General features: G+C 37.5%; 1 protein-coding gene across 3 annotated transcripts in view; it reads right to left on the bottom strand.

The window, feature by feature from the left end:
- Nucleotides 1-2,583: 2,583 nt before the first annotated feature.
- Nucleotides 2,584-20,021, bottom strand: part of LOC139148403 (thyrotropin-releasing hormone receptor-like) — an 81,455-nt gene continuing 64,017 nt past the window's right edge. Inside the window, exons 3-4 of one of the 3 annotated variants that reach the window (XM_070719842.1) lie at nt 8,161-8,386; nt 2,584-3,236 (exon numbers count right to left, since the gene is read on the bottom strand). In XM_070719842.1, the coding sequence (XP_070575943.1) occupies nt 3,085-3,236; nt 8,161-8,386 (378 nt within the window). In that variant the 3' untranslated portion in view covers nt 2,584-3,084. Of the gene's footprint in view, nt 3,237-3,773; nt 8,387-20,021 lie in introns of those variants that run through there. The other 2 variants (XM_070719841.1, XM_070719843.1) reach the window with 2 other exon arrangements.

Here is a 20,021-nt window from a genome sequence, read left to right as displayed (position 1 = left end):
GATGGAAAAACACTCACAGTCTCTTAGATGAGAACTAGTGAAATTTGAAACATCGATGTGATGGTGCAATGTGTGATTTCACTCATAAAGAACGTTTCTGGCCGAATTATTAGACGTCAACGCGTAATAAAACGTTCGTTTCTTGAGAATAGTATTTGATTATATATTTAATTTTCCAAGAATTTCTACGGAAATCGTTACCAATTATATCAATATACATGAATATGACATTAAACAGGTCATTTTCATTCAAAATAATGCATTACCAGCTTCATAGGAAGAAATAGCGATCAAACAATATGAAAGTTTTCCTGCGAAAACTTCACGATAAATTAAATATGAATTGGAAACGGACATTAATCTTGATGAAAAATACACTGCATACATTTACTAAACACAGGTCTGCATTCTTACTTTTACATCTGCCGAATGAGACAAGAGAGACCTAACACATAATTTACGTTCAGACTTGAATGTACTGTTATCCGTCCACGTTCTTGTGAGGTTTTAAACACCTCAAAATACCGGCTAGATCAGGTTCAGACTGGAAGTTTGTCAGAGGCTCAGGTTTAAAACGTGTGAATTTCAATCAAATAAGAGGCCATCTATTTCGAATTTGTCTCAGTTTTGTGGAAGCGAAAATCCTCCCAATACCTGTTTATTGCTTACAAAGTTTCCACAGGAGGATATTTAATGCAAAGAAAATCCTTCTGCCATTCTTGTATTAAACGCCCCCTAATCTCCTAAAAAGGTCTTATTTGCAACCTCTAAATTCTCAAAGGGATTGTTTTCTATCGCAGAGTCTTAATCCCACCAAACCTAGGTTCAACACATCCTTGTAAATCATCCTGTCCAGACAGGAATTTCTCACCTTCTGAATCTCCTCCCAGGGCTCTATTATCGATCACTGCCGACACATGGTGACGTGTTCTTAATTCAAACTCATCGATGGTGCAAAACACATACACTGAAATCTAATAATTGAAAGATCGTTATCGTATGAGGAATATCAGAGTTTTTCCATCACTCCATTTGTAACTGTTAACGTCCCTGCAGATAATATATCCCTATTAACATACGATTTATACATATACTTTTTTGTTTCTTTCCGAAGACAATTTATTAAACAAGATCTCCGTTAAGGTAGTATACGACACCGCGTTGGATGGAATGCTATCAAAACATGTGTGAATTCATGGTATCTGAAGCCAACAATGTGAATCGACGAATTTGGACTACATCATTGTTGGTAGTTCTGGTCTAATACAGTGTATGTGTAATAACCTTGCGTCTGTGCTGGGTGGCGTATTTTTCAGACTCTGTCCTGTAGTATACTTTAAGTTGCGTAAGTTCAGGTGTGATTATAGATATAATATGAAATGGCCACCTTTCTGAACCTTATAGCAGCTAGTTTCTTGAAATCTTACAAAACTACGGGATTTGAATAAGATGATAAATGTGTCCTTATCAATAAATTTAGCATTTTTAGAAAACTAAACATTTTTAAATGTGCCATTTATTTGCATCAATAACAATTAATAGTATAATAGGACAGATTTTAGAGTGATGTAAGAACATGAAAAATGCTTGATGACAAAAGTAAACACTGCAGATCAGAATTCACAAAATGCATTAACAAAAGTGACACTATTCATGCAGCATGGCTAGACTTGTAATCTACGACAGTCTCGGTACCCAGGCTGTTCAGTCTGAATGACCAAACCAATATTTTGTGGAAAGAGATTCTGTTATGTCAAGTACAGGGGCAATCCGTGTTGAAGGACTGTATTCTCAGGTATTAAATATAAATATGGCAAAAAGTGTGAATTATTCAAAAAGGAAATATAGTCATTATGTATGTATTGCATAGAACTGGCAATCGTATTGTTCAGATACACATTGTTCAGAGTGTCCTTTTCCCCTCAACCAAGTCCCAGGACCTAGAATTCATAAAAATATCAGTCGTGTGCAATGATGGGGTGTACAGATGATGTCACGTTTATTTACAGCTCATAATTCACAAAAAGTTACATGTACAGGAGTAAATACTCAAATCACTACTGAGGCATGTTGCAGTAGTGCTTTTAGGTAAATTAACTCTTTCCTACTAATATCTACGTGAGGCAATGCCCTGAAAAATATACTCATCAGTAAAATTTTGATCGTCAAATCGCCGGTGGATCCTTCAACAAATTCACATAACTTCTTTTAGGGCTGGGAAGTGTCAGATATAATATGTAGAATGATGTAAAAAGAAACAAAAATGACTTTAAAGAAGTAATAAACAATGTAATTTGTGTAAATCTTCATGATAAAAACAGCAATTATTGTCTTGTCAAATGCTTATATATATAATATATATATATATATATATATATATAATATATATATATATATATATATATATAATAATAACACAAAATTACTTTAAGTACACAGTAGTGATATCTGTCACTTAAGTTTTATGCATCCTGCAATCATAAGGCAGAACTGTCTGATGATTGCAGGATGCATGAAACTTAAGTAAAAAATATCATTACTTAGTAATTGAAGTAATTTTGTGTTATTATTTATACGCTCTGGTTTAGCATGGAGCACTGTAATTTCCAACGAGGACATCTGTATACTTCGATATATATATATATATATATATATATATATATATATATATATATATATATATATATATATATATATATATATATATATATATATATATATGATGAGTGGGATAATGAAATGACCACGCACCAGTGATATATAATAAATTTGCACTGAACAAGACTCACACAAAATCGGTATTTCAAAACAGTGAAAAATATCAATCCTTGCAAGCAACCAAAAAGTCGAAAGATATTCTGCTTTGTGTCCGAAAAGGCCAGTTCAATGTGAGATGTCTATGGCAACTTCCTCGCAAGCGTTGCCTACAATATGAAAACACCAGTGTTACGATTTCGAACTTAAGCGTCTTCTAACCAACTTTTTGGGGGAGAATGGGGGTTTCATGTAATTTCCAAGAAATGATTGTTACTGTTATAGGGGAGATCTGTAACAATACCGGTGACGTCAGCACCACTATTCTAATCAATGAGAGTGAGTGTTCGTTGCGTGCTGACGATCGTCGATATATCTAGTTGGTGTGTAGCATTTTGCTACCATAGGGTGATTTGCAGGCGCTCGTGTTACGACTGTGTCCGTTCGGCTGAAGATATATAGCTCCTCTTTGGATCTTCGGCCTAAAAGAAGGTGCGACAACCAATTGTCAGATCAACTCACCGACCTGCCGGTCCTTAATTAGTGCAAGCGCACATGGTAATACAGGAGCCAGGCGAGAAGGGCCTGGTCATCACATTTGGATGGAATTCTGTCTACAGGTAATGCAGTCAGACTTGCAGGAGGAAAAGTTCTGTTTCAAATCGGAAAGAAATACACAACAAGGGCATGCATAGTCTGACACTTACACAAACATGCAACGAAAGCAATCGGTTTGAATGTTAGAAAAGTTACATGCAGTCTCAAAGAAGGGCTGCTTTATAGGAGAAAGTGTTGTTTTTTCATAAATTTATATGTTAATGTTTACACTAGTTAGCTTCTTCTTTCACCTAAACTAATTTCAAGGGTGGAGGCCTTACAATACGCGTAAACTTTATAGAACTTTGTATATAACTTCATAAGTCACTAGTACCGTAATGGAAGTATCTAATTCTATCTTCACAAATATAACTTAATTTTTGTAAATTTAAAGACAAAAATCAAGAGCACTTTTTCACATCTTAACATCAAAATATCTACTATATTTATTGTTGTAAGACACGTTTTATGTGAAGGGACTTGTGCTGTGCTAAAATTTAGAAAACACAACTACATTTACACTCAAAATTGAAAGCTCTCTTGGTAGTATTTGGATTTTGTTTATCATACGAAAACATTCTTTGACATACACTTTGAAAGCGAATTAAAACATTTAAAACCAAGTGTTTGAAAAAAAATATCTTGCACGTGAACTATTCAAAAAGTGGCCATAATGTTAATTTCTACGCAGGTTGAAATTGCACTACTAAAAAATGACTTACAAATTGAAAAATCTGAAATCTAATAATCTCTAAAACTCAATGTAAAGAAGTTAATGTGACGACATCAGGGTAGTTTCATTAGTGTGGGTTATGAACCCAGATTCAATTTGGCCATGCTGCTCATTCTTGTATATTTGTTAGTTGTTCATCTACTCTAAATGTTCTGTGGACCTGTCCGAACGCCATGAAGTTATTGTTACTTTTTTCAATACATAGTTTCTAGTATTGTTACAAGTCTGTATTAGTGGGCCATAAATTCATAATTATATTATGTTCATATAGCTTTTGACCAATTATTTTCTTCTCGTTCCTTTTTTATCATTGGTATTTCATATTTGTCGGACTTAAGAGCTACTTTTGTATACGTGAACATGATTGGGTTTCCAGTTTTAATTACTTTCTTTTTGTGCTGTTATGTTATTTCTACCTAATAAAATACGACAACCCTTAAATTTCGAAACGAATTCGTAATAAATTTGTGTTGAAAGAAAAATCGTCTTCTCAGCGAAAATGTTTTGCGTATAGAAGGCGAGATCAAGAGTCTTGTGCAATGTCTGTATATATAGACTGCTATAGCTGCGGTGATTCGGAGGAGCAGCTTCTCAGGAACCGCGGATCCATATCTGTCTGGGAGTCGACAGTGGGAGTGATGGGACTATGATGACTGTGGGCGCCGATGTAAATGCCATTTTTGCGAGATGGTCTTGATCCGAATGAACGACCTAGAGCAAGCATCGAAAGCGAGTGTTTAAATGAAGATAGTTGTGGACTGGAGGGAATTAATGGAAGTCTCCCTTGGTAGCATGTGATGTTTGTGCTGGTAATTTGTTGGTAACAGAGTCACGCTGTCGGTGCCGTGTTCGTGCGTGTTACTGGATGACATTGTATATTAGTTTGCCATACACAGCTAACCATCTCGCCAGTACCAAAGTACTGTCCGGAAAGCGTACATTTTGAATCGCTAATGTTCAGATGTTTTATCTACACACCATACGCATCACTTTTTCATTTGTCAATACTATCTTCGCTACGAATGTGAAAACATCTTTGAAAGTGTAATGTTACTAAGTTAAGTCACAGACAAACTGAAACGACAGCCAAGAAAACAGAGCCGCGGAAAAAGGGGACCTTGTTTATACTGTTAGCTAAACGACATATATTTTTTCTCGTGAAAATGGAGTACATAGCTGATTTGTAATGCAAGATAAAACATGGAATATGTACACGTGATATTTTGAGTTGGATTAAACATGGTGAAAACGATTTTTTTCTTTTTTATACTGTATTCTGTCAATATTGACATGGTCATCGCATTAATACGAAATTATTCTTTGCGTTACCGAAACGACTAAACCGATCGACGAACTTCTATTTTTGTGAAATGGTCAAGAGGAACACATAAATGAAAATCTGCTACGCAATGTATTCTCCACGGCACAATGTTCGTTCGCTAGAAAGGCATCATCTAATTACGTAGACGTCATCTAACATCGTCGCGTCTGACGAATGCTTATCTACAATGCTCAAAGCTTTGCCAGTTATCTCATATTGAATCGAAAACAAACTACTGTATATTCGACTCTCTGTTACAACGTAGCTTTGTTAGGGTGCCTGATCGTCAGCAATACTCTGTACTGTTCTATAAATGCATGATTGAAATAAATCTGTCACTTTGTTCAAAAATCTACCTCTGACTAGTAAAAATGGCGACTACATCTCTTACACACCGCCATCTTAAAATCTAATCATTTACTGCATTTTTACTTTTTACGTGACTGAATCTAATTTTCTGAATATATTTATATATCAATGTTTTATCGTCACTCCTATCAGATTATCTTAAGAAAGGTCGCCTTGAAATAAGATGTATGCGTTCAATGTTTCTCGGGGTCTTTATATTATCTATTTCATCACATCATCATATTATCTATTTCATCACAGCAATCAAATCTCCGCTATGTGCACCTAAAATAACGAAGTAATTAGTAATTAGAAGTAATTTGAATTTTGAAATTTTTGGTCGACTTTCGTTTGCTACTGTTTCTTTCGTTTGTTCGCGATGATTTGTCGCTAGACAGCAGTCTACTTATTTATATATTTATGGACGAACACAGCATCTAATGTGTACTTGACAAGAAATAGGACAAACGTTAATTTTACACAACATAGGCTACTGAGATACCGAACAGGGCCAGTAGATGTGAATATACGTGGTTATGCAATCGGCGATGGACAATTTGTTCCATGAACATGGTTCAGAACAAGTGCAATTATTTCGTTATAGTGATTCTTTTTCATGTTTTCGAATGTATTCTGAGCTAGCTAAGCAGACATGGGGTACGGCTAGGGAGACAATAAAGTTCTCCCTTAAATAAATATCTAAAAGTCCAATCAAAGAAGTATTGGATGTTATAATTAACATGTTAAGTAAATAGAAATGTTATATTTTGAAACGGTCATATGCATTGAGCTGTAGAATCCTAGGATTGGATTGTTTTCTGTAGCTGTGCACTGGCCGTGCTAATGAAAGAAAATATGTTACGATTGAAACTGAATGGTATTTTTAATAGATAGCACGAATATGTAATTAGGTGAATGAAACTAAAGTCAAGAGACCTAGTCTAAATTTGTAACCTTTTAAAATGACACCTGTCTCGTCAAGTTTGTTAGGTGGGTGAATTTTTGAGAGGAAATCAAAAACTTTAAATGTGATTTCCCGGATTAACGGTGTAACACTATTCACACTATAATTTCTAATGAACTGTTTTACCCCCTTTGACGCATGCTCATAGATACCCCTCTCTTTGCAGCATGCGGGTAACAAAGATGGTAAATGCGTTGTACACACAAGTTCAACGTGCAAATTACATGATGGGAGCAAAGAGCAAAGCTTCATTCCCTCTTGCACAAAAACTGAAGTTCTCCGCTCATGAACCGTTATGACATTGTTAAGTGCTTTTCTCAGATTATACTGTCCAATAGTCGGTGCAATCCTGCCCAGTAGAATGCTATGCCCCGTTTCAATATAAGGATTGGATAAAGGGGGCAACTCTTCCTCCACTACACCTGAAAATTTTTGAACAATTATGACTATGAAAAATAATGAAAAGCAAAGTCTCGTGTTTTTGAGAACGCTTCTGAAATCGGAGAACTCCTTGTGCATGTGAATCATGCATTAGGTAGGTAGTACAGATCCAACTGATTCCATCGGAATGAAAAGAAATGTTTATGTATGCTGCGTAAAATATTTTTGTACTAATTGTTGTCCTTGCAAACGACTTTATCCATTGCATGACAAAGCACCGTTACCCGGTGGGCATATTGTCGGCACACTATTTGCATCATACATAAACATGAACACATCAAAGTTTCAAAGATGACAATGGTGAGAGAATAAATCTCTGTTAAAATGACAGCATGTTCATTGTTAGTAAACACAAGACACTAGGAAGGTACAGATGAAAATGGAATGAGGATGCATAAAGCAATGGATTTCGTGATGATTCTACCCAAGGAGCATGCGCATGACCACCTCTGCCGCCATGTTGCCCACCCTGCCTGCAATTTTAGGCAAAGGGTTAACAGAAACTCGCGTGCCCTACAGCTGAGCCATCTGGTGAACGTGAAGAAGCGAATAGCGATGTGGCATACATGCATTCCTAGCCAAGTAAGAAAATGATTACAGCATTTATAAGTTGTTAAAAAATTACCTTTTGCAATAGTTTAGCAAACACATATCGATGATCGAGGAGCGCAGGGTGCACAGATGATAGGCCTACAAAACTACGAGAACAAACATACGAGTTTCAAAAATCTTATTGATGAGTTTTGAATTGATTCTGTTTTCATATTATGTGATCTACTACAAGTCCCAAATACACTTCTCCTCTTTTTCCCCTTAAAAAACGGTCCGCCGTCGAAAGCCGTGCCATTAACGGACGGTATCAATATTCTGTGAGTCAACCCTGGAGGCAGAGACTGATCGGCCCGGATCCCTCATTCGGTCTTGCGCATGCTCCTTACAGAGAAGTCTTTTCGGTAGTCATCGTGGATGACCTAAAGCTACTGCGAAGTTTCCGATGCTTACCGCAGCCACATAACCGGATGAAGGCTCGGCGAAATTTAACCGACATGAAATTGTAAAGGATTGGGTTGATAGCACTGTTGAGGAAAATACACCAACTGCTGAACGCAGAGTACCATGGGTCGTCGAATCTCTTGCCCTTGGCAACGGAGTTGTATACCACTAGCAGTCTGTAGGGCGCCCACAGTGTCAAAAACAGGACGACTACGACCACCAACATCTTGATCACCTAGGAGTAGGAAAAAAATACGGACATCAAAGGTAGTAAAAAGAGACCGCCTTGAGGAAACCAGCCTAACATACATATTATTCATGTATGTTCTCTCTCTCTCCCCCTCTCTCTCTCTCTCTCTCTCTCTCTCTCTCTCTCTCTCTCTCTCTCTCTCTCTCTCACCACATTCTTTCCTTTGTTATTTTTTCTGTACATTCATCATCATTATGTTTTCGCTAGGGCACAAAACGAGCGACATATCGTTTTTCATTTCCCCTCGCTCTTTTTAAGTGGTTAGAAAAATAATATTTGTAGCCGTTTTGCAAGTTATACGTCATTTCTGTGTCTAGAGTGTTTTATGACGTGTGCATATTTCTCGTGGAACATGGAAGTAAATTACTTGAATAGCATACAATGTTAAACTTTTTTCTCTTCGTATAGACATGTTTTTTCCGTCTAGAAGACAATTCTATAATACTACAATTACGGAAAAGTATGTTAATTTTTCACAATTTAAATCTTCCTACTGTCGCTTAGAGAAATACTCATTTTCTTCCGCGCAGAAAAAAATACGTTATCACAATTTCTCATTAAATTTGTAGTGACGGCAAGGCGAACAAATTGGACGTAAATGGCGTGCAGACAACATCATTAAGCTTACTGTCTAGGAGAAGGATAAAGAAAAGCCGGTTTCTGTCCGATTGACTGATGTGCCAATTTTAGACAAAGTGAATAAAGACTAGAGCGGTCTTTCCTTCTGTATTTTCCTGTCTTTGAAGGGCCACACACTATTCTTGTAAAGCGAGAGAAATTTTACGATGAACATATCCGAGCGATATTCCGACATTCAGCTTACACCACGTACATCAAACGAAATCATCCTAAAATAAAACCTCACTGCTGGTCCGTCTTGCCCTTGACGTTTAGTCAACCCGATTATTATATCTAACACAGAAGAAACTGTTGTGTACTGCTATTTGTGGGTTGAAAAATTCAAATATTTTGACGTTGAAGACACGAAATCCGATATGACGCTGGAAGAAGTGGGGTTATTACACATAATGTATACATGGAACACAATAACTTCATTGTGACTTGAAGACTACGTTGATCAATGCCGTTGGTAATTGCACCAAAGTCAATAAATTTGGTGAGCTGATTTGCCGTTGGAGTACAGATGTCATCGAAAGTACTGTTATCAAACACGGATGGTAAATATCAGTGTGTTGAGAGGTGAATATTACAATTCACATATAGGTGTAGTATATCAGTTTGTGTGTTTGTGATCACTTTCACCTTTAAAGAATGGATTACGTTCAACGTTCAGTGTTCAGATTTCTAACAGACAGAAACGTAACGTAACTGTAGCCTTGCAACAGCTTGGTGTCCACTATGCATTATCAGAACAATAAATTACACGATTCTCTTAAATGGATACAGTCGTCGGAACTGCCCTCAAAGGTCGTATAAAACCCATACGACCAATGGCAACACTGCATCCAAGGTAAGAAGGTAATTGATGAAAGTTAATATATCTGTCATAATCTACATCGTATAATTTAAATGTTGCAGCTATGATGATGAGGTGCATCTAGATATTGTGCACGAAATACATTGTCTGTAAACAAGCTACTTGCACAGGCGCAGTTCCGACAACTGTTTCCCTTTAAATGACGGGTGTCGTCCGAACTACGCTTGAGCATGCAACTTTCTTGTTTCCAAACAATGTATTTCATGCATGATATCTATATGCATCATGTCAACATAGCTGCAACATTTAAATTTTACGATATTCATTGTTAACAAACATGTTTTAACTGTCATCAATCGCCAACGGTGGTAGGGGTCCCTAGCAACCTTTGAGCAGAGTTCCGACGACCCCCTCCCTTTAAATAGTTCACGGTGCGAATTGAGTGTAACCGAGGTAGACGGAACCATACACCGTAGAAAAAAGGCCTGTGTTTATAGTAAACAATTGAATAGATTAATTTTCGCAGACGACAATTTGGAACTGATTGTTTCATTCTTTCTACAGGGGTGGCATTCGGATTAAGTAGCATCCTCATATTGTCCAAGACAAAACAAAGGCTTTCAGATGAACATTGTCGCATGCATAGGTATCATATGTCGCACAGATATGACGACACTTCCGGGCCATTAATTTCATAAAAAAAATTATATCAAACGGTTTTTATCGACCCTTGCTGCTATACACTTTAGCTTATGACGCGTTAACTAATCGATTGACGTCGTTTATCACTTTGGTCTTAAAAATGAGTATCGAAAAGATAGGCCTGACTGTGTACACAAAATGTAACGGCGTTTTAAAAGGCATGGAAATGAAAAAAGAAATAGAATCTTGGCATGTGTGAAGATTAATGGGCACTAATGGATAAATAGTTTTTACGCAATATACATTATTTAAATACCAAAATAGATTAGTATGTCAAACCTTTGGATACGAATTAAATTAGTTTTCCTGGGGACCTGGAGCTACGTATACGTTATTCCTCACCCTTACGATTTCCCGACATACTAGAGATTGATGGGAAACGCAGTATGTCCATAAACTTAACTCTGACCATTAACTATTAATAATGTGTTCTGTTTAATAATTACATTTCACAGGGTAAAGCTCAACAATACATCCATACCACAATCATGGTACAAGTCCTTTGATATATCGCTCTATTATCACCTTGCTGAATTAGTAGGATATTTGAATACAATCAATTACGGCACCTGTAATTCTATATTAGGTTGATTTTGAATAAAATCAGCATAGTGTGCTATAAATTCATGAAGTCTTTCAGAGCGAGAGACATATATATTATTACCCCAAGGCTCGTAGCGTCACATAAATTGTGAAAATTGACAAAAATTACACCGATGAAGTGTATCCATAAATATGTCTGCCGATGCAATGCCAGAATCCAGGCCCTGTAGTCTTACTATAACAAATGCAAAATGGTGTAATCAACATGTGTCATAATTTCGAATCATCATTCAACAACAAACTTTGGGGTAGACTTTCATAATTACAATGTTATGTTTAGGTAAGTGCCAAGAACTTTGAGTTTCAAAAGTGGCAATTTTAAAAGGCTATTCAATTTTACTCTAATAGCGGATTCTGAATTAATTGGATACCGAATTTGGTAAGTTTGCAACATTTCCCCACAATAACTCCATCCCTTAGAAGAATTACTAAAGATTATATGCGCCTCAAAATTTAAATACTTAAACTTTTGTTTCAACTTTCCTGAAGGAAACTTTAAATAATCCTCTTTCGAAATCAGTGGTTACCTAGCAAAATTTAGTATTTGATTCACTTGATGAATAAACTACAATCACAATATTTACGACACCTGAAATTAAAAGTGGTCGCCATCTGTTGGGGAAAATGAAATAGTTTCAATTTTGACAAAAAAAGAGCAAGTGAAAACTGGACTCCATGAGCTTCAAAATTTGCCCGACAAGTGATACACCAAAAATGGTTTGTAAAAGTTTGAAAAGCGCATTCTACATTGTTTTGAGCACGAATTATGTTTGCATCATGTTATATGTATTTCTCAATCTCCTTGAAGTTCTCCCTACTTCATGAAGTAAGGGAGAAGAAATGAGACGCGTAGGTGACAACAGCAGGTAGGATTGAAATAACAGAGTGTGACCTGCTGGCTCAAGAGACACTCGACGGAAGGACTGAAAAATGTTAATCACAGATCCATCTACAAGATTACAGGACACCGTGAAGGGTGTAAATATCGCAAAAGCAGTGTAAAATACTTTATCGATGATAGCCAATTTTAACAAAATATTTGCTGCCTCGCTGTGTTGATATATTGGATGTCAACTGATGGCCAGCCTTTACAGAAACTGGTTTGGTCTCTGATTCCTTAAAACAGTATCCCAGGGCGATTTTGCACAACGCATCATGAAGACAAGAAACTACCCCCTTCTGCTCATTCTAGGCGAGCGGAAAGGCGGAAGTCCAATTATGGAATAAAGCAGCAATTGAATTAGCTGGCCTCAGGGCTCGTCTCTGACGTGAATATCGTTGCCTATAGCTTCATCTCGATATCCTAGAAACTAAACGAGAGTTATTTGCCGAGCCACTTACTGGTAATTTCGAATCAGAGGTCATCGGGCTTCAATTTTGCGACATGCATGTACTGCCAGAGTACTCAATGACTCGGTACGGCTACTGTCCGCTCTACATTCCACGAATAATTGATCCACGTTGAAAGGTGATTGGTGCAATTCATCAAATTTCATTTGTGACTGGAACTACATAGCAAGAAAGGTGCTCTAAATGGACCTAAAATCACAATTTTGTTCATATCTCTGCGGCTTGTGAACACCCTTGATACTAATTTTTTTATTGTTGCCGACTATAGCTTCCTCCAGCCGGTCTCGCCAAAGAATGAAAAGTGTATCATGATATCTGAAACTATACAGTTCATTTGAATTGATCATTGCACTGAAAGATTACACACTACACCTGTTGGGTGTGTGACATCACTAATTAGCAAGTTCAATTACGTCGGATTCTTGTATAGTTGATTAATCTTCATCGCGGAGATTAAACATGAAAAAAAATATTTTTTAACAGATACCCCAGTTTCTGTTTTGAGTAGACAACGTCATCGATGTCGGAGACGAGTTCTTCCATTTTCACAATAAATACGTCCAAGCCATCGGAACTAAGAGGAGCGATTTTAAATTTCTCTTAAAATCACCAGTGGAACTGCCCCATTGAAGTAACGTTATCCTTTAAGGTCAAAATATTCGACACACATGCTGTTTCTGAGGCTTCTAGAGGACAGTCAAGCGGTAATCCCAACACTGCAGCATTCCTGTTATGGCGCCATCGGTGGAGCTGAAAGTAAGATTGGTAGGGATGCAAACTTTCTTCGACAATGACAGCAATGAGAATAGATGGTAAACGCCGTGCACTGAGGACATCTTCCACTCACTTTGCATGATCGACTATGTCCTCTTTAGTTGGCGTCTCGATCTTTGGCGCAGAATGAGAACGAATCGTTTCAGGCCGTGTCTTAGACGGGTTTATTGTGTTGCCGTTCCGGCATCCTTAAGAAATTATTTATTTTAGTTAAAGAGGCAAACATTTGTAGGGTTAAGAGAGTATAAATCGAGGTGAACTAAAACATGGATGCATTACTAGGCATTAAAGGGAAAACTAATAAGGCATGCAGAGATTGGACCACGAGTTGGCACCTTACCAAACTTCCAAGGCATTGAGCGAGAGCTTGCGGCGACATGGGCTGTCAATTAAATACTGTTTTTTTAGAGTTTCTCTAGACTAACCACCGCGTTTGCATTGTACGGGAAAAGGAGCTTTTGCGCCGATCAATGACGATAGCACTAAATGCAAGTATTCCGTCAATGAATGCATTTCCATGGGAATGAACAGGCTCAATACAAATATCACCATTTGAACTACTAACACCGCAGGCTATACACAGACTACAGTAATATTACTTAGCAATTTTCATACCGACGTACCAAATATAACAATCGAAAGATAATTCAAATCCCAAAGTCCCGTCGGCAAATCTTCCGCCGAGATCTTCTGGGAGTGAACGTCGATGGAATCTACCCAAGTTAATTTCCAGTTCCGTTTGATAGGTTATTAACTGTTGCAAAAAAGCAGAAAATTAACTCATAGGCCGGAATAATGAACACAAAATACCCTGTGAAACCTGATACACGCTGCAAGTTCCTCGGCGTCAGGTACCAACGCATATCTTTTCAAGGACCCCCGAGGAGTAAAGAATTGTAGGGAAGAGCTAATTTTTACATCTTCCCTCTAAGGTATCAGTTATGATGCATATTATATGAACACAAATGGATGATGTAAGTGGCATGATAATGACAGGGTTGTGCGGTGATAGATAGGGAAAACGGCTTGCACTTTGACAAATGGCTTATTCACGGATGCTATCTCCCGGGACGGCTTCCGTAATTGCCTGGTACTGCATTCGACAGGTCTTCCTTTTCACAGTCAACGTACAGAGCAACAGGTCATGAAGGAGAGAGTCTTTTGGCGGTAATACGTTCGTCGACATCCGATTCAAGTATGAAATAATTTTTACCGTTTCATTTCATTTACTCGATAATGCGAGAAATATGTAGCCATCGTGACAATTTCGTGACGTCACCATGTTTAAATATCCTACATCTTCACCTTTTAGTATTACACTGCATATCTGTTGCTGGCAAGACTCACAATACTCGGACAGTATCCGATGTTTCACGTCAGCGTAGCATGGACCAATTAAATGGATACAGTCGTCGGAACTGTGCTCAAAGGTCGTATGGGACCCACACGACCAATGTAAACACTGAATCCAAGGTATGATGGTGATTGATGAAAGTTTAAACATGCCTGTCATAATCTACATCCTATAATTTAAATGTTGCAGCTAGGTGCATCTAGATATCGTGCACGAAATATATTGTTTGTAAACAAGAAACTCGCACAGGCGCAGTTCGGACGACTGTTTCTCTTAGTTTAATCTTTTGCCATGAATTTCAGTACAACTCCACAATGTTCTGCACCGATGTTGGCCTTTATTGAAGGGAATCGGGTGGTATAGCGATGCTTCATACCGAGAACTGTGACGTATTATCATTTACATGACATCTCAAGCAATCGCATTCAAATCACAACGCTGTCAATTTTTCGCTACTTTCTGCTGAAAAATGTTCAATACATATTATATAGGCAGTCACGTTTCGTCGCGAAACGAGACAATCATGTTGTCAGTCGTATTTTAGTGAAACTTGTCTGGCTTTCCAGAATGCGATACGTGAATTTTTTGCGTAACCGTGCATGTTCAGTAATGTAACTTGCAACAACAACAATTCCAAGGAGTCATAACACACAAGGTTTAGAGGATGAGTTATCACCATTTCACGCTATGTTATAAAGAGAAGATATTATTACCCATCAATTGCGATGTGATTGTTTTACTATTTACAAGATGCCGGGTGAAAAGTTACCGCTTTTCCGGTACGAGGAACACTTACGGAAGTATTAATTACATTTTGAGTATGTGTAATAATGACGTCACAAATCTGCATTTTACCATGTCTTTCTCATGGGTATATCAAAATGTTAGTAATTTCCCGGTCTTATGATTACATGCTGTTTTTGCAATCTATAAAACATGTCCCAAGACGAAGATATGTCACAAGGTATTTTACTTAAGTAATGCATGTGTCGCATTAGTGAGATATTGAATCTTAAAATCTTCTGCCGAGGGAATGATCTGTCTCCCACACGTAACAATCGTCGGTGCTGACGCTCTAATCAGCATTCAGAGAGTAAAATTCAACAATCACCGAATACAGGCGGGGAATTAAAGCAAACATTAACACTGTCTACAGTGTAGTTTTTATCTGGCAATTTCATGGTTGGATTGCCCCTGCCAGTTTGGTCATGTGCGGTAATACCGTAAGCTCCCGCGTGACTATGTGGTATCCCGAAGTCAGACAATAATCAAATCACAAGATGGAATCGGTCATAGTGCAGCTGGAGAAACGCACCGAGTTGAATTAACAATAAAATATGAAAGTGAGATGCCGTATGTACAATCGATTAAGAACCATCTTTTAGTTTTTGATTTACGTATGAAGGGCGTAGGCACGATATGAAGCGTTTCAAAGATGACCCATCGTTGCTTACGAGTCATTCTCTGACGATGATGAGGATTTTCGACTCATTGATTTTCCTTACAAAGGACGTGTAAAGTCAAGTAGAATTAGCATTGGAATGATACAAAAGCTATCTCTGATGGGATTTTGATCCAGAGTCTTAAGTGGAAAGAATCCAGGACTTGCTTTCTTCGTTAACGCAGAATCAAATGGTCACAATACAATCTCATTTGTGAACACCGCCAATGGAAGTCTCGGTTTCTTTCCAAACGTTTCCACGTCTTTGTGTACACTCGCAATATCCCCGGATTATAATCTCCTGACACATGACGCATACTCTGGCTTAGCTATCCAATTTACGAAGCCTGTCTAGTGTTAATTCCTTGGTTTACCTATAAGACGCTAACAATCGTGACCAGATCTAATGAGGCACCAGTTCAAAAATACGTTTAAAGTACCATGTGCGAATCCTTGTTCGGCTGCATGACGTCAAAAGTGACAAGCTGTTTATATTTTGCCGTAAGAGAAATGTTGACAAGTACACTACGCAATGCAATGATCTGGGACGATATTCCACCATATCAGTTCACTTGGCAGAAGACAGTGTAATCTACATAGAGTGATGCGAAATGTCAGTAACTCCCTATGGCTACTACCTGATTATAAACGATTTTCGAACATTCCAGACGCTAAAATGCAAATTCTGAAGTCTCCACTGATGAAGTAATTGGTCGCGACACAGGTAACAAAGAAGTGCCCAGCGCACTGACGCTACCGTAAACGTTTCTAAAAAGGCTGTTTGATAAACACGCTAACGATAAAAAGAACACGTTTGAAAAGCTGATAGTTATCTACCAAAAGCCGATAAAACACTTTCCCTAAGCTCTTTCCTATCGAGGTTTCTCGACAGCATTAAAAGCCTGACACGATTTAACCTTTGACCTTTAAGCCACTTTTCTTCGGTTTAAGCCCTATTTGCCAATTTTACGGAACATGTTACTCCGTGGTTTTCCGTGCTGGAGATAACTTTTCATTATAAAAAGGTCATTAAATACATGAACTGAAAAATGACCGTCCACGAAGATATTTATCATTAAAGTATGAAAAAAATAGCAAACTTTTCATAAAGGTCATGACCTTATCACTCTGATGTTATTCCGCAAATGGCACAATCGCTTCTAAGGTGACTACAAACGAACAACTTTGACGCGCGGTTGAACTACACATACAGATACGACATAAGCTCATCCAGGGTGTTTTTTATGTGAGAGACGAGGATCACGTTTGGAAGATGAAGGCTGTGTTACAGCAACGAAGATGCAATCTGCGATACCAATATGATAGTCGACGTTACGGCTCGACAGAATACCAGTCAACCGTGTTATTGAGAGTATATAGTCCATCGCACCAAATTGCAACGCTACTAACTGCTATGTATATTTTGAGTCCAATCAGTTTCGGTGTCGAAGGAAAAATCTAAAAGCTGAACGTTAAAAAAAATAGCGACAATAATTATTGTGTGTCTGTTTATATTCTGGGACCATTAAGGAGTCTTGGCGTAATTTCAAAAAAAATTACTTGTGAAGATGTTTCACTCAATCTACGAGTTTGTCAAAAGCCAACACAGCGGGAAAATATCAACCTATTCATGCTACAGCTCTGGGAGACTGACCACATACAGCAAGAAAAGTACAGTGAACAGTCTGATATGATATTAACTTACATTTTCCCAATTCCATTTTTTGCAATATGCAAAATGTGAGTTTCAGAAAATGTCAGTAAATTGATATCGCATGCCTGCTGATGCCTAGGTCAGCTGTGCATGTTTTATAGTGTGACCAATGTAGTGTTACATTTTACATATCATGGTGACGAAGAAACTTACATGTTCATATGTATGTACATTTAATTATGTTGACATGAAACTGGTACGCTTAGGTCATAGTGCAATGACGTGTGACATAGATGTTGGTAAAACAGGAAACGGCACTGAAAAAGTCCGCCTCTAATAACAGCTGCATTTTTTTTTGTTCTGCGACTTATCAAAACCATACAGTTTCATTCATGTTCGGGAGCAATAGAGGGGTATCTTATGATCGTCGTGTACAACCTAAAAACCTTAGTGTTATTTGTATCTTTCCTGTACAAGTATACAAAAGACCTATCAAATCAACTGCTACATGAAAAAATAGCCTGAACATCGAATGCATGCAGGGTTGCAGATAATCTGTTGGCAATAAGAAAAACGCCTATACTAGTAAGCTTTAAGCTATAGAATGAGCCTCGGGGGACAGATATTCGGACTCTCAAATTTATACAATTCTTTTCTGGTCTAGCACTTGTTGGGCTCATTTTATAGCTTTAGGAGTTAGAAAAAGTTCACCGTCTTAGTTTTAAAATTTTTAAAAGATGTATTGTCCCCATAGATATAACACAGGGAAGGCAGCCATTTTGAATTTCAATTGCAGTGAATGTTAGGTAATTTGTTTCTCCAGTGCATAACTTCGCATGGTGACCCCTGATTATTTTTGGTTTGGTATAAGAATGGTTAAAAGTTTGAACAAACATTTTAAGTCGTTCCACTTTCAAGGCGTGTAATACTTTAACAAATGAACACATATTTGTTTCTACGAGAAGGACAACGCCCATACAGCTGGAGGAGATATTAAGAGAAAGCTATCGTAACTTTTATTAACATCATACGCTAACTTCACAATAAGCCAACATGTGCTTCCGAAAAGCCCGTGCGGATCTATCTCTGTATGGACAATACTTCCATTTCGCTGTAAAACTTATCATATCAGATTAACAGGTTGGACATTCGTTTGTCGATGACGATCGGTGCAATAAGGCGCTTTTCAAAGCGTTCATATATCAGAATTTTATGGCAGACGAGGTATCGAAAGGATTTCCGCTCAGTGCCTGATCGTCTGCTCCTGAAAGAGTTTGTCAATAGTGATTTCTATTCAACCCTACCAGTTTGATTGTAGTGTTTATAGACATACATAGTAAAATACATTTTTCTATTTATATAAAACTTATCATAAAACATTTGTAAATAAAATACACATTAAATCAAAAATATGATTTACTTAAATTTTATGATGGTATCATTTGTGGACCGTGATTTCACTGAATGCCAATACGCTGTTTAACAACTGTTCCAACCTGCTAAAGATTGACTAAATTATCGTGAAAAAAATTAAATGGTTACATTTAAACGATTATTTTTATGTGTAACATCTGAAAATGTTGGCAAAAGGTCGTAATCAGTTAATAATATGAAATCAGATGGACGAATTAAGATACTGTTAATGCCTACAATCACGATGCCGATTAGAGTAGTAAACGAAATACACCATTGAGCAACAGTGAATTATATGGTTAACATATGCTGCAAAATACTAGTCCGGACCGGAAATCATTTTCAAGAAGGAAGATATTGTAAATATTTACAAATACAATAATGAAAAATACTGAACTTTCAGCGCATGTTTCATGTCCTCGACAACAGTAATTATAACTCTGCTAAATTTTTCCATAGTACTCGGAAGAGAGACAATAAGCTACATTTTGTTCATGTTGTCATGACAAAAAAGTGTTTAAGTAAGTCTCCAAGTTATGTCTTATATTACGCTTTTATTTATTCAAGGTTTTATAGAGCATGAATCAGTGTCTGAGAAACTCGACTTTCAGGTCCTTTCTGGTGCAAAATTTGCGATGGACCGAGGAAGACATGTTTATGTAAGGCAAGCACTGACATACGGCGTTTGCTGCGTGCAGTCAGTTTCCGCTGTAATCTGTGTCTGACTTGTTAATGTGATAACAAAGTAAGGCACTGTGCTTCGCTGCTCCGCATATGTAACCCCAGGTAGGTGGTCGTTACAACACCCGGATATGAGTTTGCCTTTACGAAATAAAAATTCAGAGATCGATCCACGAAGCCATGATTGCGTTATTTCCTTCACGGCTCGCT

The sequence above is a fragment of the Ptychodera flava genome, chromosome 13 (assembly GCF_041260155.1).
Source record: "Ptychodera flava strain L36383 chromosome 13, AS_Pfla_20210202, whole genome shotgun sequence".
NCBI classification, from domain to species: domain Eukaryota; kingdom Metazoa; phylum Hemichordata; class Enteropneusta; family Ptychoderidae; genus Ptychodera; species Ptychodera flava.
This window is presented reverse-complemented; position numbering and strand designations above follow the sequence as displayed.